The following is a 20,348-nucleotide window of genomic DNA, read 5'->3' as shown; positions in this document are numbered from 1 at the left end:
ATTCACTTATTATGTGATGTTATATAGAAGGGGGAGGAGAAAAGCAGCATGAGTGTTTTTGTTTTTATAATTTGCGTGAAAGTTTCTTTTATTTTTTTGCGGGTTGCGTGAAAGTTTTTGTTTGGCTCATGGGTACCTTGTTGCTTTTTGTCATTTATCTCTTTCTGTTTCTCTTTTATTTCCTTTTTCATTTCTTCATTTGTAGGTATTTTTCTCTGTGTTAATCCACACGCTTGGGTCATCCATTCCTTCTAAGTCTTTTTTTTCAGTTTCTTGCTTTCGTTTATCGGCATTTTGTGCTTTATATATAAGGTCATGGTATCAACTGGGCCAAACGTGAAATCCAAATTTGTTGCCTAGCTAGGGAGGCGGGCTTTAGTATACTTTATTTATGTTTGGAAAAAGCTAAGGAACCACTCGCTGCGCCGCGCGCGACCACTCAGCCCAGCAGGCCGCGTCCAAACCGGCTCATCAACTCGCCCCGACATCCCCTCCCCCATTCCAAATCCGGATCCAGGGTTGTTTCCTCGTCCCGCATCGCCCTGCTCCTACGGGCAAACCGCCGCCGCTCCGCACGGAGGTGCTGCCGGCGGAGGTTGGCGGACCGGCGGGAGGACCCGACGAGAGTTTGCAGAGGCCCCTGCTCGGGTGGATCTCGAGAGGGGAGCAGCGGCGGAGGCGGCTGCGAGGAGTAGCGGCAGAGGCGGCATGGCGGGAACATCCGCCAGCGGCGTTGGAGACGAGGCCCCGCCGGGAGGTGCTGGCCGCGGCGGCACCGGCGGCTTGCATCAAGGTAGGAAGGCGCTTGCGATGCGGGGTCCTAGGCCGACTACCTCCTCCACCTCCGCGGATCCAGGATCCGATGATGACGCAGCGAATGAAGTCGCGGGTCGCCCGCGAACAAGGGCGTCGAGTCGTGGGGGAGGCGCCAACTCCCCGATGAGGGCAGCGCCCGGCACGGCACCACTTCTCCCTGTTGGGAAATCACGGTGACTACTATCTATTCTCCAATTTTTTTCTTCCTAGTTGTTTTGTTTAAGGCAATTTTGTATCAAATTGCGTGGCAACTTTGTATCATTTTTGTGTTTTTTTTTGTTCAAGGAAAACATATAGCACCATGAGACACCAAGAGATTGTCGGAGTAGGTTCTAGTAGACAAGCAAAACCGAAATATTTTACTGGAGCCAAAATTGATTGTTTAGTATTCATTAGAGGCCATAGGAGCAGAGTAGCTGGAGGTTGAGGCAGAACACCAACCACAGTTGCAGGGCAGTTAGAAGGGTTCTTGTATGCGGAGATATAGGTCTGCCCATTTCCTTGAACAGCATAAGATGCAATACTACAGTGAATGGGGTGTCTTGGTTGCGGACAGAGGCCCTGGCTGTGTGCCTGCAACGACTGTGGATACTGCTGCTGGAATTATGATCAGCCTCTGGAAGCAAAATCGTGTTTCCTTGGCCATAAAATGAATGGGCGACTTCATGATGCTTCTGCTGCAGCGAAAATTGAAATCATGATTTCACTGGAAATTGATATGATGCTTCATGATGCTAGATTTATGAGGTTGTTTAGTGTTCGTTAGAAATTGAAATCATGTTTTTACTGGAGCCAAAATTGATTGTTTAGTATTCATTAGAAATTGGAAATCCATAAATATCAGCTATGGTTTTCAGTGGATGAGCATTCATTGTGTGATCATTGGAATCATATTTTTGTTGCATCAGCAGTGATTCTAGCAGCAATATTGGATGACACAGACCTAGGCGTTTATCATATTGACCCGATTTTTACCATAGCCCTACTCTATATGATTCTTGAGAGTAGTCCCAGTTGTGATGCTATCTTGAATAAATTATTTTTGCTTAGTTCTATGATCACGTAGCAACTTGATTTTTGTTTCCAGCAACTTATTCATTCCCTATGTAGCAACTTATTCTGTTTATCATGGGGGGTTATTATTCAACTGGGGGTTATTATTTTCAGAGGATGATTTGTTGACACTAGGACCCACTGAACTCTGTTTTTTTTTCTCTGAACCCACGTAGCAACTTGATTTCTTTTCCAGCAACTTATTCATCCCTTTCACAGCAACTTATTCTGTTTATCATGGGAGTTATTATTTTGTCTGACACATTTTCTTTATGCACTTTTTTTTATAGTATGGCCCAGAAACGCAATATTGAAGCTACTAATATAGCCCCGTCTCCAAAGCGAACAACTAGGGCTACTTCTAGAGCAGACAAGGGTACTTCCAGAGGTAGTGTAGTGAATGATGAAACGACAGAATTTGATGAAGGAAGAAAGCACACAGAGCAGGTATCATTTAGAGCAGAAAAACTATGCTGCATGAATCCTTTTTTTTCTTATGGTTAACTTGTAGTATGTCCGCTCTAGCAGCTTTATACATGAATTATGTGGTAGCTTGTATGAATCTTTTTTTAAGCAGTTTGAATTCATGAATTGTGTGCAAACTCATTAAATGCTTCGTTTCTTCTTTTAGGATATAAGGAAAAAAGGATCAGCGAAAAGACTGAGCAAGATCAATGAAAATCTCAAGGGTAATCAGAAACAGCGAATTGCAAGTGTTGGGTTTGAGGGACTCCTTGAAATCAAGTGCAACATTGTTCCTGAGAAGTTGCCAACTTGGCTAGTTAACAATTTCGACATCAACAAGTCCGAGTCGGTGATCCCATACAAGGGGACAATAAAGGTGGACGATAAAGCTATTAAACAAGTGCTCGGGTTACCAATGGGCCCGAACTCTGCCGTTTATGAAAAGAAGAGTTATTCTATACATTCACTGAGTTCTATCAAGTTTTCGCCCATGAGAATGATCATAAGGCACCATCATTTGTAGAAGTTGAAAAAATGGTTGTCTGGTGAGGGAAAGAATTCAATAGATGACAAATGGTTGAAGGTTTGGCTAATGTTTGCAATTAGCACCTTCTTGTGCCCAACATCAAGCCCAAAGTTGTGAGGGCTTTCCATTCCATTTCAATCACCGAAGAGATTAAAGGATACAACTGGTGCAAACTAGTAGTGGACAGACTCATTAAAGGAATTGCAAAGTTTAAGTCTGGGAAGCGAAAGTTTGTGTCCGGGTGCCTCTTCTTCCTTACCGTATGGACACTAGACTTGTAGCACCTTGTCTTTTTCATTTTTCAGTCTCCCTTTTTCTTTTTTCTCAAGACCTGACTATCCATTTTTTGGTGTTCAATATGCTCTTTTTTGTGCATGCAGATATTGTATCTAGATTCACTTGATGTTGGTGATATTGTTAACAACGACTTGGAAGTAAGAGCCGCTGCGTAGACGGGACAACTCGTCTCCAAAGTCTGCCTCATGGATAAGCTCTCCGAGACTCAGTTCGACATACTACAAGTAAGATTCATGCACGAATATCTTTTTCCTCCAACTTTCTGCATGTGTGGGAATTAGTAACTTTGTAAATATCTTGTATGTGTAAGTAGCAAGTTATACATGTGTTGGATACACATGTATAGAGTCACAGAGTTATACATGCAAAGTTATATACTGCCTTTGTAAACCAGTAACCTTTTTTTATTCACTCATGCACACCTTTTCTCCTCTTTTTTTTGTACAGCTAAAGCCAGAACATTTAAGAACAACGATGATCCCACCAGAAAGGATCCAACAATTCATCGATTCAAACATGCCGGAATCGGTCATTATTGTATGTTTCTGCCCTCCATCCTTTTTTTCTATCATCACGCATCATTTTTCTCCCGTATTTCTCTCATATAATCCAACCATCTTATGTTTTTCGTTGCTGCCTTATGTTTTTGCAAATTTTTTTCTTTTTTGCAGAATCGGGAGGTCCTCAAAAGTGCACTGAGCGAGTTCAGCATTGCAATCAATCAAGCTTTTGTCAACCTTACATAAAAGTTGTGCCAAGGGGTACAACAACAAAAAGCACTTGTAGAAGGAGGTCAAGCAGGCTCCAGTACCTCTAAAGGTACCCGGGAGGTTAGGAGTAAAAGGAAGAACGACATTCTGGAAGAATCACTCGGTGAGATTAGGAGTGATGAAGAAGACTCCAGCAGCGATGAAGATTATGCCAACTTTGACTCTTGCGACACAGAGGGGGACGAAGATGATGAGAACAACGATGGATTTGGAGATGATATCAATTCATCACAAATTGACCCAAGAGCTACTGAGAACGAAGGTAATGACTAACAGCATAGCATATGCTTCTTATAGTTTTGTTTTTCTAACAGAAACATTTCTTTTTCTTTGATAGTGCAAAGCAAGAAGAAGGTTAGATTTGAAGATGTAGATAACGCAAACAAGCAAGATGATGACATAGAGTACAAGTCGATGAAAGGCAATCAAGGTAAATATGTTGACATGATATGTTGGATCAAAACATGTATATTGGTAGCAAGATCAATGGAAATCTCAAGGGTTCTTTATTATTTTATCTTCGCAGGATCTGCCTCTGGAGCTCATGTAAAGATGAGGCCGCTAATAAACAAAGGAATAAAGATGACCACAATGATGGCGGTTCAAATGATGGGGCCAACGACCGAAAGAAGACCAACAAAGCCGAACCAGCCAGCAAACAATCAGGTATGCAACTTGTATTGAAGGCCTCCAACAACTTGTATTGGTTCAGTAGCATATTCTCTTTTTGGAGACAGCAGCAACTTATGTTTTATGTTTTTTTAAGTATCTGCTGAACCATCATCACACGAAGATCAGTCTGGTGATAAATCTAAAGGTGTGTCATGCAAGGATGATGATAAAGGTGCAAAGGACGACGATAAAGCAGCAAAGGATGATGACAAAGCATCAAAGGATGATGTTAGCATCAGAGATGATGGAAAGCAAGGTAAACATACGTTTTTTATCAGTCCAGCAGCAATTTTTGTATCAGTAATTTTTTGGTTGAACCAGCAACTTGGATTGAGTTATTTAGCAACTTATGATTTTGCTTAGCAGCAACTTATGTTTCGATTATTAGCAACTTATATTTGACCACAACATCTTTTTTTTGACAGATTTTGATGAAGCACCATCACCTAAAGATGAGGCTAGTGCCAATTATCAAGGCACACCACGCAGTACGCAATCGGGCACATAATCCAGCTCTGAGTTTAGCGGATTGTCACCGATTACACCAGCAAATCGGTACATGCTTCCGGGAGGTATGACACTACTGGACTTAATGGCTACACCGCCCGATAGGAAGCCTTTGATCTTTGAACCACCTGAGTTCCTCGATGTGCCGCTCGTGCCCAATGAGAAGGAAGTCTTCAATGATATTGTCGAAAAGGAATTTAAAGGAGCGAAGGACACGGTCACAATATACGATGAAATGGATTCTGAATCGAAAGAGCAAGCAAAAAAGTTTGAGGCCAAGCTTCTGGAAGATTTGTTGCAACCCCTGCCTGTGGACAATCTTCCGGAAGAAGTGCCCAAACCCAAGAGAACAAAGAGAAAGGCGGAGCGGTCAGATGTAGTGTCAAGGAAAAAGCTTGCTAGCACAAGAGGGAGAGGCTTGCCACCGGTGGTGCCCAAATCCAATACTGCAAAGGAGCAAGATGAGGGAAAGGTAGAGCCGCTTCCTAGTGCAGCAGCGACCAAAGTGTATGCGAGGAAGTTTCCAGAAAAATCAGTTACCATCCCAAAACAAGCTGAGGTAGCAACTCACGCATGCAAATGTGCCCCATCACATTTTTTTTTGCAAACCAGCAACTTATGCTAATCTGTTTTTTTTGTCTTCATTACATAGACTGCAACCCAAACACTTGGTGATGGGCGCACGGAAGCTATGCATAAATTAGCAGTAGAAAAGGTAATAGCAACCCATGTTTTCTTTTCTTCTCATTTTTTTCATTCCGATATACAGCATGCAAGTGTTGATTTTTGTGCATGTGTATGTGTTCCGATAGCAGCGTGTCGACAACTTGAAGGACAGCTAAGGTTTCAAGGATGCACCCGATGCTCCAAGCTTCTCACTGGGATTTACAGACGATGAGGATTCTCAAGAAATGGACAAGGGTCAACTTGCAATAGAAGATGAATAGTACAGCATCATATGCAGACACACCAGGCACAAAGAGGAGTATGGCAATATACCTTGATCTTATCCCCCCATCTTTTTTTTTCCGCCCATCAGTCATGGAGAAAACCTTTTCTTGTTTGGCAGCACAATATTCTTTGAATCCAAAGAGATAACACTTACAGCACATGAGGTAGCAGCGGGCATGGTTATGGGGAGATCGCTAGGCACCAACGCCATGCATCTCGGGACTTACGTGTTGTCACAGGACCCTAGAAAGAAGAGGACAAAGATAATGTCCACATGGGTGTCGGTAATATCATTTTCCCCCTTTGACCCCTCTGACATCTTTGTGTATCTTATCGTTTTGAAAGTATGCCCCCATGTGCATATCTGAGCATTTTTTGCCATATACTTTTTTTTGCTACAGATCCAAATGATGACAGGGCCCATGAACAGCAACATTATCAAGAACGCTTTTGAGTTTCGCGATTCAAACTATGAAATGGTACAACCTAGTTTGCAAACTTGTGTTGTATGATTATAGCAAATTTTAGCCCATGGAACCCATTGGTAATTGCAATATTACTAAGGAGTAGTTTTCCAATGTCTTTGTTTTCTGATTTGCAAATATTAAGAGTAATGAGTAGTTTGTGATTTGCAACATTCAGAGTTAGGTAGCTTTCTGATAGCAATATTCAAAGTTAGATATTTGTCTAGGTCACAGACTCACAGCATACTACTTCAATTGCTGAACATTGCATATCACTTCCCATTCACAGCGCAATTTTTTGTTTCCCATTATGTTTTTAACCGAATGCAGAACAGAAATTGAATTGGATTAGCATGTTTGCGCAGTTCAGTAGTATTTTTTCTTTTTTTATCAGCAACTCGATTTTCTTTTCCAGCAACTTATTCATCTACTTAGCAGCAACTTATTTTCTATTATCATGTGAGTTATTCAACTGATTTTTCTATAGATACTCTTTCCCATGCACCAAGAGAATATAGCGCAGCCGGGCAACGATGGCCACTGGTTCGCATTTGCTGTAAATATTCCAGATAAGAAGTTTCAAATCATAGACTCTATAAAGAACAGCGACAATGTTGAATTGAGATGGAAAGCCAACCAGTTGCGTGCAAAAGTGATTACCCTATGAAACAAGTACACATCTAAGGTTCAGGGGGTGCAAGATTCCTACCATTTACAACTTCGAGACGCAGTTCATTGAGGGGTACAAGTAATTCAGGATGTAAGCACAAGTCATTCTTATCTTTTTATCCTAAACTGAATTCCAAACTGTAGATATTGTAACTTTTTGTAAGTTTTACATTATCTAACATTTGTCTCTCTTTTTTTGTGCCCTCAATCTCAGTCATGGCTGTGGTCTGTTCACCCTCAAGGCTATAGAGCACTGGGATGGACACAACCTCCCAAATATGATGGAGTTTGATGAAATGAAGTTGAGGAAGTGAGTTCTTCATGTGTGGCTTCATAGCCCGGCCAACAAGCTAGAGAACAAGACTGAACTATTCTCAAAGAAAAAGGAAAAGATGGCAAATCAGTAGACTAGGAGCGGAGTGGGGAAGAGGAGGAGAGATGTGTGTATTTTTCACATGATGCATATACTATAGATGCTCTCATTTTATTTTTAATTGATGCTCAGATATTCTGTAATATACTTGCGACCAGTTCAACGGACAACTTGTATGCAATTTGTGGCTAGTCCAACAGCAACTTGTGATTTTTTCATGATGCATGCACTCTATATATAGATGTTCTCTGTGGTTTTAAACAATGCTCGGATATGATGATCGTTTTTTTACCCCCCACTTTCCTGTGTGAAAAGCAACTTATGTAATATATGGAGGTATCATTTGTGATCAGCAACTTATGTAATATATGGAGGTATTTACAGTGGCAACTTGTGACCATCCCAACAGGCAACTTGTCTGAAGTCAAAACAATAAATTGTGCACAGATCTTTTTTTTGAAATATCAACTTCTGTACATCAGATCTGCACTTTTTTGTGTTTCTATTAACTTAATTCAACATGCAAGCTGCAATTTTCCAATCTTTTTTTATACGCCACCATACACAAAGTTTTATTAAAAGTATATTTATCCATATATATAGCAAGTTTGAAATATACAAAAGCATAAACTATTCATTATTACATCACCACACATAATGCTTTAATAAAATCATAAATCACTAATTGCAGTTTAATAAATTACAAGGAAGTGGAAAAAATGTTAGATGCATCCCCCTGCAACACATCTTGTTTTTTCACGCAGCAGCAACCTCATTTAGTGATTTATCCGAGAGTTCTTTTGTTTGCTTTCTTGCCGACTTGGCGGGGCAAGTTGATGTGGTATGTTCTGTTGAACCACAATAGCCACATGGTGGGTTTTTTGGGAGAAGCAACCCCAACCCCGTCTTGTATCTCTTTGACCTTGGAAGCCCTTGCTTCTTTGTTATTGGTGGTTCCCCAATCACCAGCAACATGCGAGCCTGAAAAGTCAAAACAATTTCAAGTTGTTAGGAGTAATACACACAAGTTGCTAGAACAAGGAGTACAAGTTGCTAGACTGAATGAGTAGAAGTTGCTAGGGGCAAGGAAGTATAAGTTGCTACGTTCAGTTAAGACAATACGCACCAGTAGGCTGTTGTGACAGATTTGGATCCTCACCCCCTCCGGTAGATGAGCTTGTTTTTTGCGCGATTTGTTCTGCGGCCTTGGCGCAGCGGGTTGTTCAATATCAACTTGTTCACACTCCAGTCCCGGAAGAACACTTGACACTCTCCTTTTCCCCAAAGCAACAAGGTTAGATTGTAGGGCACTCACTTGTTTTGATACTATGCCATACCCCTCGTCATCAGCCATAAAAGGTCTCACAATCTTATTAAAGTTTGTGCACATCCTGCTGTAACGTATAACATGCTTCCTGTGGTCTGTAATCTGGGCTTCTTGAAGAGGCACGTTAGCGGCAACTTCCACCCCACTATCAACCACTGGCTCAACTGACCATCGAGGGAGAATGTACCGATCAGGCACCTCGTGGACTGCAAGGGCGTCAAAAACCTTCAATATGTGACAGCAAAGCACTTCATCTCTCTCAAACTTGCAACAAGTGCAGCTATACAAGCCCTCCACCCTGGACGACGTGACCCTGAATGTCCGTGTCCCATACAACAAATCGGGGCAACGCCTGTACGGAACAATATCTATCAAGTCATCCCCTTCAACACGAACAACATAGTAGCTCGAACTTAGCTGCAGCTCGTGTTGAAACACATTGAACAACCTCCTTGTATACGCTTTCTTCATCTGATGCTCCATAGGGTGCCCCGTCAGGTAGCGTGGGACCTTCGTGGCTGTGGCCGCCTCTTGCAAATCTTGCTTGCTGAAAATCATTTGTTGTATCTTCTTATATTGCTGCACAAAGTTGAGTATCGAGTTCTTTGGGTTGACATAGCGCTTCAGGACAACATTGAAGCCTTCACTCCGTGCTGTTGTTTGAAGGAAGGGGAAGAAAAAATGCATGAAATACGCAGGGATCCAACAATGTCTCATGTCATACAAATGTTGGAACCTCTCATCATTGTTGAGCTCATATTTATCCAGAAAAGCCTGCCACTTCTGCTCAAACTCTGCCGGCGTGAAGCTATTGTCAATACAATCCTTGAAGTCATCCGCCAACTCTTGCTTACCATCCCCCTTGCTATCCAAGAAAACACCCATTGTCTTTCTAGCATTTTCCATAATGTGCCAACGGCAATTCCTAGGAACTGAGCTGACAAATACCTCTGCGATAGCAGCCTTCATCGCAATATCTTGATCAGTTATTATATTTGCAGGATCCTTGCCGCCCATTGCTTTCTTGAATTCAGTAAACAGCCAGACAAAACCCTCAGTCTTCTCATTCCTCAGAAAGCCGCAACCCAGCTGGATTGTTATGCCATTCCTGTCAATCCCTGTTAACACAATACAAATTATTAATATTTTTTTCATAGCTGAAGGCTATCAACTGGTGCAGAATAAAGATGGCAACTTATGTGCAACTAGTGTGTCAACTTGTGCTTTCTCAAAGTAGCAAATTGTTCAAAGAGTATACAGCATTATAGTCAGTGTGATAACCAGTATTTTTTCTGGACTCCAATAAATAACAATCAATGAAAACCATCAATGGGCAAACTAGAATTTTTTTTTGCTGGACATACATACCTATGAAAGGAGCACATGGCATGTTGTAGGCATTGGTCAAATAAGTAGTGTCAAAGGACAAACCGTCACTATACAGCTCATAAGTTCTTCTTGCTGCACCATCCACCCAAAACAGATTCTCAACCCTGTCAAACTCATCAAGAGTGTAACTATAATAGAATTCCGGATCTTCCTTCTTCAATTCTTCAAAGTACTCAAGCGTCGCCTTCACATCTTTATCTCTATATTCAGCGCGGTACTCAACACATAAATTTTTAGTATCACCTTCGGTGTATGGACAGTTTTCAATACCTCCATACAACTCAGCCATTATCTGGTAAGCACGAGTTGTCGTGATGCGGCATCCATGGAGCAACTTGATGAACTCTTTCTCTTCAGCTGGTATGTCTCTGTGGGACTTCAAGTATTTTGTGAGGGAGAATTTTCTTAAACGCTCATGGTTGTGCTCCCTTTCAAAGTTCACAACCTCCCAGTGTCCAAGGGATGTCTTCCTCACAATCATGCGAGCTGTGCAGTGCGTCCTATCTACATAATCCCTGCGCCTTTGCCTCACAATATTTTTCTCAGTTATTGGCCCATCATCAGCAACCTTCTCTTTTTTGTTGACCCTAGCCTTCTGGCAAACATAGATATACTTTGTCTTTTCATTGGCCTTCTTCAACTCACGAGATGTGTCGATCCTTATAGAGAAACCTGTATGACGGGCATAGTAATTATAATAGTCTTTGGCAGCATCAGAAGTATTAAAAGACATGCCTACAAAAGGTTCATGCGGAGTGGATAAAACCTCAACATCATCCTCAACATCAACTCCATCTGCGGATGTCTCAGCCGTGGGAACTGTCACACCACCAGATTCAGTCGGGAGCATCTTTGATGCTGAGTTGCTAAGTTGCTGAGTTGCCAGTTCAGGAGGAGCTGAGTTGCTTGGCAGATGAAGGGTTTCATTGGATATTACAGGGAGAGTCAAGTTGCTGCTGGACACATGTGCACCTGCACCACCTGCAACACACATCGGTGGGAAAGCTGCACCAGAAACTTGCTGCAACTCAAGATCTGATGGGGCTGCAAGGAAATCATGCTCTTGTAGTGGTGCAGAATTTAGATAAAAAACCCCACTACAAGTCATATTACACCTAAAAAACACAAATATTAAGTATAAGTTGTCATGCAAGAAAACTCATAATATATATAGGAAGGCACACAAATACTAATTAACACAATACAAGTTTGTTTTTGTAGCCACAAAAAAATGAACACAAATTGCCATAAAAAAACTCAAAATGTAGAAAAGCTGCAGTCTGAGGAAACACAAGTTGCCACAAAAAAATGAACTCAAGTTACCATCTCAGGACTGCAATCCATAAACCTATATGTTCAGAAGAGTCTTGTAAGTGGGCATCCATCCTGTTGATCTATTGGACGAAATTAAGTCCTAATAGTTTATTTACTGATCATTAGTCAAGAGGCACCATCCAAAACTGCTAGCAACTTGTGTGGATTGCAACAAATTTGCACTAATATATAGATGGACATAAAAAATTATCTACAATTCGAAGATCATAGGGAAGATTTGCGCAGATATAGGAGGATTAGATCGAGCAGATGAGAAGGAAAGAGCACTAAAAAAAATTGCAAACCTGCAAGGAAGGAGTTGCAGATCGGGGAGGGAGGACACAAGTCGCGAGGGTCCTGCTGCGGCCGCGGCTGCCCTCCCGTGCGTGTCGGCGAGATGCGGCAAGTCGCGGTGGATGGGGCGATGGGGGGATGCGGCGCGCCGCGGATGCGGCGCGCCGCGGCTGCGGCGGGCGCCTCCCTCCTTCCGGCGCGTGGCCTGGTATTGCGGCGGCTGGACCAGAAAGGGAAAGGAAATGTCTGACCTAGGGATTGCGCGCTGGTGGAAAGGGGCGGGCGCGGGGGGTTGCGCGGTCCCAAAGCGCGCGACACGTCACGCGATTACGCGCTCATGTTTGTATTGCGTGTTTATTTACGCGGGCCGTTTTGATGTTTATATAAAGTTGTAGTCGTTTTGGGTTTCCATATGCTAGCAAGACAGTGGTTCACCCCACTAGTCTCATGTTTGTTCCATGCTAAAAAAAACACAAACAGTTGGGCACCGCCCCGCCCTGCTCACCTTTGATTCGTCCCGGCATTGGCCCTTGTTTGGTTAGGTGGTATTTTTTTCTCCTTTGATCACTAATTAGAGGTATTAAATGAAGTCTAATTACAAAATAACCTCCACAATTATGATACTAAATCATATATTGTAGCTAATAAGGTCTTTGACCGCATGATTAGAGGATGATTAGGAATGGTTACTGTAGCCAATTATGGTGGAACTTGGCTCATTAGGCTAGTCTTAGTGGAGGTTTCATAAATGGTTTCATGACATTAAATATTATAGATTTTACTGACATGACAAGGAGAGAGAAGAATGGAGTTTCATGGGATGTGAGGAGAGTTTCATCACCATAAAACTCATCTAGCACGGTTAAAATGATCAAAGGCTCGTCTTTAGTACTTCATACATATATTCGTCTTTTTTGAAAAAAAAATTCATAGAACTGACCAAACATAGCCTTGGTCTACCTCTCGCTCGCCAGCCGGGTTACCGCCCGCGGCTCCGCTGACGATAGCGCCGCTGTCCCACAAGTTGCTCCTCGATCGTCGGCTCCTGGTTACATATTCAATGGCTAATGAATATTATATTTAATTCTCTGATTATTGGCTTCTAGAGTTTAGTCGCTCTAAAAATGGTTTCTGATCCGATTCTGGCGATACAAATTGATTCTTGTCACATCCAATTCGTGCATCAGCAATACAAATTTGCATGGTTCTTGAACAACACTTCTCATGACTTTTTCACTTTCCTATATGCACAAATCTATGAAATGCAATATCGCAAGTGAAGTGAGTTCTTATAGTACTTCAAATTACGGGATTCTTGTAATACAAATCTATGAATTTTTAGTGGTCTAAAGCAAACGCATCATTTTAACCACGTCCGATAGCAAATTTTGTCTTACTACTGCTCTCTCGCTCTGTCTCTCGAAAGAGAGGAGCAGTCACAACGACACAACGTGATGCTTCCTCAAGATCGAGTTGCCCGATCTCCAGTAGAATAGATCACTTGCCTTAAAAAGAACTGAATAAATTCCTCAAACCAAAAAAAAAACTCTTGCAACTGATTAAGAGTCATGAGTGACGATCATTACGTTACACGGACGGCGTAAACCACGCCGGCGGCGGCCAGCAAGGGTGCCGTCGGAGCCCCTCGACCCTCTCCACGGTGCCGTCTTTGAGGACGTACACGCCGAGGTCCCGCAGCTCATAGCTGCAGTCGCCATCAATGGACGAACGGTGTGATGGGTACCCGTCCCTCTCCAGGCGCAAGGAGGCCTTTCCGAGCTCGTCATCCGTGTAGTAGACGCAGCCGCCCCTGATCCCCGGGTGCTCCTTCGCCGACACGCACACCGAGGTGTTCACCCCCACGAACAGCGCCAAGTCGCCAATGTCCGGCGCCGTCACCCACTGCCGGCGCTCCCCGTCGAACACCCACACCTCGAAGACGGGCGACTCGAGCTGCTCGCGTGGCCAGTAGTGCTCCACCTTGATGGCCTCCTTCTTTGAGTCCTTGAGCACGGCCATCAGCCGCCCGTCCGGCGCCGCCGCGATGTACTTCCGGCGCCGGACGTCCTCGCCGCCGGGCAGCCCTGGCGCGACGGGCGTGCTCGTGAACTCGCCGGTCTCGGCATCGCGGTCCCACGCCTCGACGACGCCGGCGTAGGTTACCGAGTAGAACCGGCCCTCGTGGTGTATCGCGTCCTCGACGCCATCGCGAGAGGGGGCCAGCCTCCACGCGGGGTCGCCGGCCGTCGCGAAGGCCGGGGCGCCGAACTCCCTTGCCAGGATGAGCATGGCGGCGTACCTGCCCGGGCGCGGCGAGGTGGAGAGGACGGCCTTGCGGTAGAACCACTTGCGCATCTGCCATTTGGCCAACGTGAGCGGCGGCCGCCGCTCGCCGTTGGGCAGGCCGCCGAACCGGACCGCCTCGAAGAGGTTGCTGTCGAGGATGTGGGAGCCGCAGGAAGAGAAGAAGGGGATAGTTCCCGTGGCGATGCCCGGCAGCTCCGCCTGCTCGCCGGTGACCGGGTTGGCCATCCGTAGGGTGGCCTGCGCGTCGGCCGTGACGAGCCACCCGTCCGTGGAGCTCAGCACGACGTGGCCGCGCATCGCGGGGTCCGGGGCGCGCCCGGTGCCGGTCTCGCGGCTGGCCGTGGAGAAGAGCGTCATCGCGTCCGTGGTCTCACCGGGGAGGACGAGGCAGGGCGCCTCCGCCTTGTGCCGGAGCAAGGATGTCCCGGCGCCGCCGCAGCCTGCCAAGAAGTTGAGGCGGTCCACGAAGCCGAGGCGGCATTGGATCTCGGCCAGCAGCTCCGGCGGGAGGTCGACGACGCTGGCGCTGGGATCTTGGGCGTTGGGCGTCGTCGGATTCGGCGGGAGGTCGCGCTCGGCGGCGGCCGCCCGCTGCCTCTGCCTCCGTAACCGGCGGCGACGGCGCGAGCCTGCCATGGTTGTTTCAGCGATCGCGATTACCGCACAAATTTGTTGCTCGGCACGTATATATGTGGCGGTTCAGCCCGAGCCCATTCAATCCGCTAGGTAAGACCGAGTAGAATGCGAATTAATCTTCGGCATCTAGTCTTCAATCACCCTGCTATTAAAAAAAAGTTATTCAGAGAATCAGGGCCTGTTTGAGAACACTCCAGCTTCAGAAAAATAAATCCGGAGTAGCAACTCCATATTTTTCAGCTCCACTCCACTCCAGCTTCCGGCGCCGGAAGCAGCAACTGTAACTAGGCAGTGAGCGGTGCTAGGCAGGCAGGGGCGGCGGCAAAAGCAGACAGGGGCGGCGGGAGTCAGTAGCAGGCGCGGCAAGTAAGGCGGCGGCGGGAGGCAGGCGCGGCAGGCAGGGACGATGGCGGTGGGAGGTAGGGGTGGCGGCGGCGGGAGTAATTTTGCCCTTCATGATAACTAAGGGGAAATTTTTGGAAGAGGTCAATATGTCCTTGTCCGTTTGCTTGTTCTTTCCATTAGTTCCTGTCATGTTTATTGTCTTTTCAGTCATTGTCAATCTGCTTATTTGTCTTCCTCACTCTCTGACAGAATACCTGTGTTATGTCATAATCTTTATTAATTATTATTGTCCTACGACGTTGCTGATTTATCTTTGATTAGGATCTAACTGTACCAATGGTGCTATTTTTTAATTGTGATTGACTCTTGGTGCTCAAACGCTAGCCATACTGTCTCTCCAGGCCCGAGGAGGCAGCAACACAAACGGCGAGCTGAGATGACCGATGAACAAAGAAAGAAATTAATAGGAAATAAAGTGAATACCGAGCTATGACCGATCAACAAAGTGAATATAACATTTAGTTTTTTCGAAATTGCAACTTACGTTAGTGTGTATTCACTCTGTTTTGGATTATCTCTCTTTTGTGCGAAACTTAAAAATCTTATTTTGGACTATGGAAACACATATTATTGTGGTTGTTTGTATTTGTATGTCTGAAATGCACCCATAGCGTTAGCACAGGCACTCTACTATGTAGTATAGATATGCGATATGCCTAAAAATTTAATCTTTAATTAATAATTAAACTAGTGCTAAAACAGCATTATTCGTGTACCTACTGCGACGTAGTTTATCAAGGTACTGTACGTGACTTCGTTTATATACTTCATAATTATCAATTAATGATAAAAAAGAAAAACTCGTAAAAAACCATAATCTGGGATTCTGGCGACTCATGCGAAGGTCGGATCGAGCAGCGGAACTCCGCCGACTTTGATGGCCATATATACAACCAACCCGTGCCCCGCCTACTGCCCTAGTCTCGGCCCTCGAAACAGCCATGGCATCCTCGCGCCGCCGCCGCGACCAGCGGCAGAGGCAAAGGCACCGGGCCGCCGAGGCCGTCCGGCGCCACGACATCGTCAAAGCCGTCGTGAAGCTCCTCCCGGCGGAGCTGCACGCCGAGATCCACCGCCGGCTGGACTTCCGCAGGCGCCTCGCCTTCGCCTCGATCTGCGTCGCGACGGGCCACATGTTGAGGCCGGAGCCGCCGTGTCTCTTGACTCTTCCTCCACAGCGACACCGAGGAGAAGGCCACGGTCCTGTCCGTGGCGAAGGAGGCCTCACGAGCAAGGAGGCCTGCGCATGGCCAGGCCACCGGAGAGCGGGCGGATCTGCCGGCCATCACCACCATCCCGTTCCTCAATTTGGTGGGACGCCGATGGTTCTTCCTCGACGTGGAGCCCTTCGTGCAGATCCGGTTCGGAGGCCCTCCCCCGCCGGAGGACAAACACTGGGGGCCGCACCCGCCGAGGACGTACACGCTCACGGTGGCGCAGATGCGCCAGAGCTTCTACCGCAAGGTCGTCCTCTCGGCGCCCCCACGGCCGGGCAGCTACGCCGCCATGCTCATCACGGACAGGCTGATCGGCGCGCCGGCCTTCGCGACGGCGGAGGACCCCGCCTGGAGGATGGCGCGCTCCCCCGACGGCGTCGAGGACGCGATCCACCACGACGGCCGGTTCTACTCCGTCACGTACACCGGCCGCGTCGAAGCGTGGCAACGCAACGACGAGACCGGCGAGTTCACCAGCCAGGTGGTGGCGCCGGCGCTGGCTGCTACTGCTGACGACGAGAAGAAGCACCTGCGGCGCAGGTACCTCGCGGCGTCGACGGACGGACGGCTGATGGCCGTGCTCAAGCACACGGAGGTGGTGGTCGAAGAGGGGCGGTACTCGTACATGAACAAGGTGGTCACGCGCGTCCACTTCGAGGTGCAGGTCCTGGACCAGGCCAACGGGCGGTGGGAGGCGGCGGACATGGGCGGCGCCGCGCTCTTCGTGGGCGTGAACAGCACCGTGTGCGTGTCGGCGAGGGAGCACCGGGGAATTGAATTGTGGTTACTGTTTCAGTTTTTAACAACGTGTGGTATGCTTTTGTGTTTGGCTTATTAGGAATTGTTTTTTTTTTGGTCTGTTCAAATCAAAGTAAACCTACGAAAATCGTGGCTTAGCCTGTGGATGCTGAAATTCCTCTTGCCATTCGATAAGTTGCAAGGTTTGCTAATCGAACGATTAATCAGCATGCTAATTACCAGGTGACCCAGTTTGAAAAAATTAATTCACATTGAGTATGTTGTATAGGTATTTAAATTCAACCTTATGAATAAACAAGAAAATATGGCAATTCGCGCACCCAGTGGACCAAAACCTATTTTATAGATCGTCCCATTAATGATTGTGATACATTTTTGTAATTCCTTCAATCGGGGTTTACTTCTGTAATTCCGTCATTCTAGAGTTTCTTCCTTCCTACATCCTCAGATTTAATGCTGACAAATTAGGATTTGCATTGACGAACAAAGAAGGGAGGCACCACTGGCTGCCCCGCCTTCTTAGCAACCCAAAACCCGCCGATGAGGTGGCCTTTCTTGGGATATTTTGGACACGGTATGTCTATAATGCATCGTGGAATAAAGGATCATTTGCTGCAAGTAGGGATGCAAGTTAGATAATTTTTGGATCAATAGGTTAACATAAAAAGTTGATAAAATAAACTAGAATGATGTATAGGTATTTAAATTAATTCGCATTGAATATGTTGTATAGGTATTTAAATTCAACCTTTTATGAATATAAACAAGAAAATAGGGCAATTCGTGCACCCAGTGGACCAAAACCTATTTTATGGATTGTCCCATTAATGATTGTGATACATTTTTGTAATTCCTTCAATCGGGGGTTTACTTTTGTAATTCCGTCATTCTAGAGTTTCTTCCTTCCTTCCTCAGATTTAATGGTGACAAATTAGGATTTGCATTGACGAAGAAAGGAGGCGCCACCGGCTGCCCCGCCTGCTTAGCAGCCCGAAACCCGCCGGTGAGGTGGCCTTTCTTGGGATTTTTTGGACACAGTACGTCTATAATGCATCGTGGAATAGAGGATCAGTCGCTGCAGGTGAGCCTGCGTGCTGTGTTCTTTTTCCTCCTTTGAGCTTCCGATGGTGATTGGCTGCCGGGGACAGGGGACGGGGACTGCCGGGATGTGATATCAGCTGGAGTTAGAAAAGGAGTTGGGACGGCAGGGGAGACCGGCGGTAGTGGCGGATTGGGCAACAGTGGGGGTTGGCGGTTTGACAACCAGTGAGTCAGGTACCTGTTGTCGGTCGAAACCCACCGGCGAGCAGCGACAGGCAACACGAAGAGCCGGGAGGTCGTCGGGGCACTGGCAGGCACTGCTCCCTCGTCGACGGCCCGCAATTCCAGCAACGCGCCACGGCTTGTGAAGACGCAGGGCGTGCCACCTGACCTATACCCAATCAGGAAGGTGCGAACGTGCTTGCAACGATCAACCTGCATACACAAACACGTGGAAACGTAAGTCCGAGCCGTGGTCGGCTCCCCGGGATTACTCTTGCATCAGCTTTAAAGAGCCGATCGAGTCCCGATGTCAGATTAGATCTGTTTGCCTCCAGATATTGATAAATAAAGCGAATAACTGCAAAGCTGCTTCAATTAAATCTAATTAATCTAATCTACGATGGTAAAAGCTTCACCGCTAGATCGGAACATCCTACACGTGACTGTGTCTAATGAACGTGACAGATAACTAAACCACAACCCAAAACAGAGGCCTAAGAACTAGCAAGAGCCGATTCCCGGATCAATTCCCTGTTAAGACTAGAGCAAAGCATCTAACACATCACCGGATCATCCAATCCGTTTGCAAGGCCTAACCTAGTAGATATTACGACAACTCTCAAGAATAAGAGCAAACCATAACAGATCAGATCTACTAGATATAAAAGAAGCAGGGTGTTGCCTTTACGCAGCTAACTCTATGCAACAAGAGCTAGTATAAGATGATGATGTGGTCGCGTAAAGACAACATGATATTCGTAGATGATAAGCAACAAAGCACGATAGATCTACTAAAAGCCATGCTACGAACATCAAGATAACTAGCATTACTCGCCATCAAAAATGCTTCAGCACGAGTAATACCAAGGTAAAAGCAAGAACAACGCTGCCCTGATCGCGAGAAGCGATCAGGGCAGCATGGCGCTTACTTGGATGAAACACTAAGATTAGGGGTGGCGATGCGCCGAGAGTTGTTGTTTGCGAGACGTGATGACGTTCTCCCTCTATGAATAACATAGGGTACATATTTATAGTCCGGAGACTTGGGAAACAATCTAAACTAATCTTGTCCCGATCGGACTCTAACTCTAATCTTAAACTAAATCTAAAGATACATGGCCCATGTGGCCCTGATGCTCACGCAGGAGCCGATTTACAAGCCTTCTTCTTCTTCTGCTTTAAGCCCATCTTGTTTTCGGCCCATAAATTAATCCTGTTAATTTATGGCGATAACACATGCCCCCTAAATTTGGCAATGATAGTTCCAAAACCACTCCGTCGCTTCGTCTTCCTGTTAATGTTCATTAAACACACTGCAACCACCAAAGAAGACGCAACGTCTCTGCAACTGGCTCCTCGTAGAATGTGAAACTGCCGATCCGTCTTCCATCTTTCACTATTTAATCTCACCCCGAATCGGCTCTTCTTCACGGCAAAACTCCTTCTTCCTCCCAAAGCCAGTAGCACAGAAAACCACCCCAATCCTCCAGCACGAGTATCCATGGCGATCTCTTCCTCCTCCGACTCCAACTCCTTCGGAGGCTCTTCCTCCTCCTCTTCTCCTTCTTCTTCCCCCTCCCTGCTTCTTCTATCGACTCAATCCCGGAGAGTCGGGAGCCGACGCCGGAGTGGGACCCAACAGCAGCCTACGAGGCGCTGGCTCCTCTGCACTGGGATGCAGAGGAGTTCGACTTCGGGACCGTCTCCGAGGAGGACGAGCCCAAAACTGAGGGAGAAGACCTCCAGCTCCTGTTCCAGGAGGAGTCGGAGAGTAGCGACGAGGAAGACCCTTCTTCGGAGGAAGTCGACTCCTCCTCGGAAGAGGAGATCGACTCCCCCTCCGATGACGACGAGCCGATGGGCGGAAAGCCCTT

General features: G+C 46.1%; 4 protein-coding genes across 4 annotated transcripts; 1 reads left to right on the top strand and 3 right to left on the bottom strand.

Annotated features, from left to right (window-relative positions):
- Window positions 1–8,319: 8,319 nt before the first annotated feature.
- On the bottom strand, window positions 8,320–9,775 carry LOC120680917 (protein FAR1-RELATED SEQUENCE 5-like). Its single transcript, XM_039962494.1, has 2 exons — window positions 8,879–9,775; window positions 8,320–8,544 (listed from the first exon to the last, which is right to left on the bottom strand). Exons 1-2 carry the CDS (start codon window positions 9,773–9,775, stop codon window positions 8,320–8,322), a joined length of 1,122 nt encoding a protein of 373 aa, XP_039818428.1.
- A 560-nt stretch (window positions 9,776–10,335) lies between these two features.
- LOC120680916 (protein FAR1-RELATED SEQUENCE 5-like) lies at window positions 10,336–11,273 on the bottom strand. The gene is made up of 2 exons (XM_039962493.1): window positions 10,453–11,273; window positions 10,336–10,351 (listed from the first exon to the last, which is right to left on the bottom strand). Exons 1-2 carry the CDS (start codon window positions 11,271–11,273, stop codon window positions 10,336–10,338), a joined length of 837 nt encoding a protein of 278 aa, XP_039818427.1.
- A 1,999-nt stretch (window positions 11,274–13,272) lies between these two features.
- On the bottom strand, window positions 13,273–15,105 carry LOC120683871. The gene has a single exon (XM_039965970.1). It carries the CDS (start codon window positions 14,828–14,830, stop codon window positions 13,475–13,477), a length of 1,356 nt encoding a protein of 451 aa, XP_039821904.1. The 5' UTR covers window positions 14,831–15,105; the 3' UTR covers window positions 13,273–13,474.
- A 1,071-nt stretch (window positions 15,106–16,176) lies between these two features.
- LOC120680915 lies at window positions 16,177–17,350 on the top strand. Its single transcript, XM_039962491.1, has 2 exons — window positions 16,177–16,353; window positions 16,400–17,350. The coding sequence occupies exons 1-2, from the start codon at window positions 16,177–16,179 to the stop codon at window positions 17,288–17,290; spliced, it is 1,068 nt and encodes a 355-aa protein (XP_039818425.1). The 3' UTR covers window positions 17,291–17,350.
- The last annotated feature ends 2,998 nt before the right edge of the window (window positions 17,351–20,348 follow it).

The sequence above is a fragment of the Panicum virgatum genome, chromosome 7N, assembly GCF_016808335.1.
Source record: "Panicum virgatum strain AP13 chromosome 7N, P.virgatum_v5, whole genome shotgun sequence".
Lineage (NCBI taxonomy): Eukaryota > Viridiplantae > Streptophyta > Magnoliopsida > Poales > Poaceae > Panicum > Panicum virgatum.
This window is presented reverse-complemented; position numbering and strand designations above follow the sequence as displayed.

What these genes read in the sequence shown, in the direction of transcription:
- LOC120680917 (XM_039962494.1), bottom strand. Translation starts at nt 9,775, where the DNA reads ATGGGTGTTTTCTTGGATAGCAAGGGGGATGGTAAGCAAGAGTTGGCG. An exon ending in ATGGCATAGTATCAAAACAA is followed by an intron (nt 8,545 to 8,878) that starts GTGAGTGCCCTA and finishes TTGACTTTTCAG; the next exon opens with GCTCGCATGTTGCTGGTGAT.
- LOC120680916 (XM_039962493.1), bottom strand. Translation starts at nt 11,273, where the DNA reads ATGTGTGTTGCAGGTGGTGCAGGTGCACATGTGTCCAGCAGCAACTTG.
- LOC120683871 (XM_039965970.1), bottom strand. Translation starts at nt 14,830, where the DNA reads ATGGCAGGCTCGCGCCGTCGCCGCCGGTTACGGAGGCAGAGGCAGCGG.
- LOC120680915 (XM_039962491.1), top strand. Translation starts at nt 16,177, where the DNA reads ATGGCATCCTCGCGCCGCCGCCGCGACCAGCGGCAGAGGCAAAGGCAC. An exon ending in TCGCCTTCGCCTCGATCTGC is followed by an intron (nt 16,354 to 16,399) that starts GTCGCGACGGGC and finishes CGTGTCTCTTGA; the next exon opens with CTCTTCCTCCACAGCGACAC.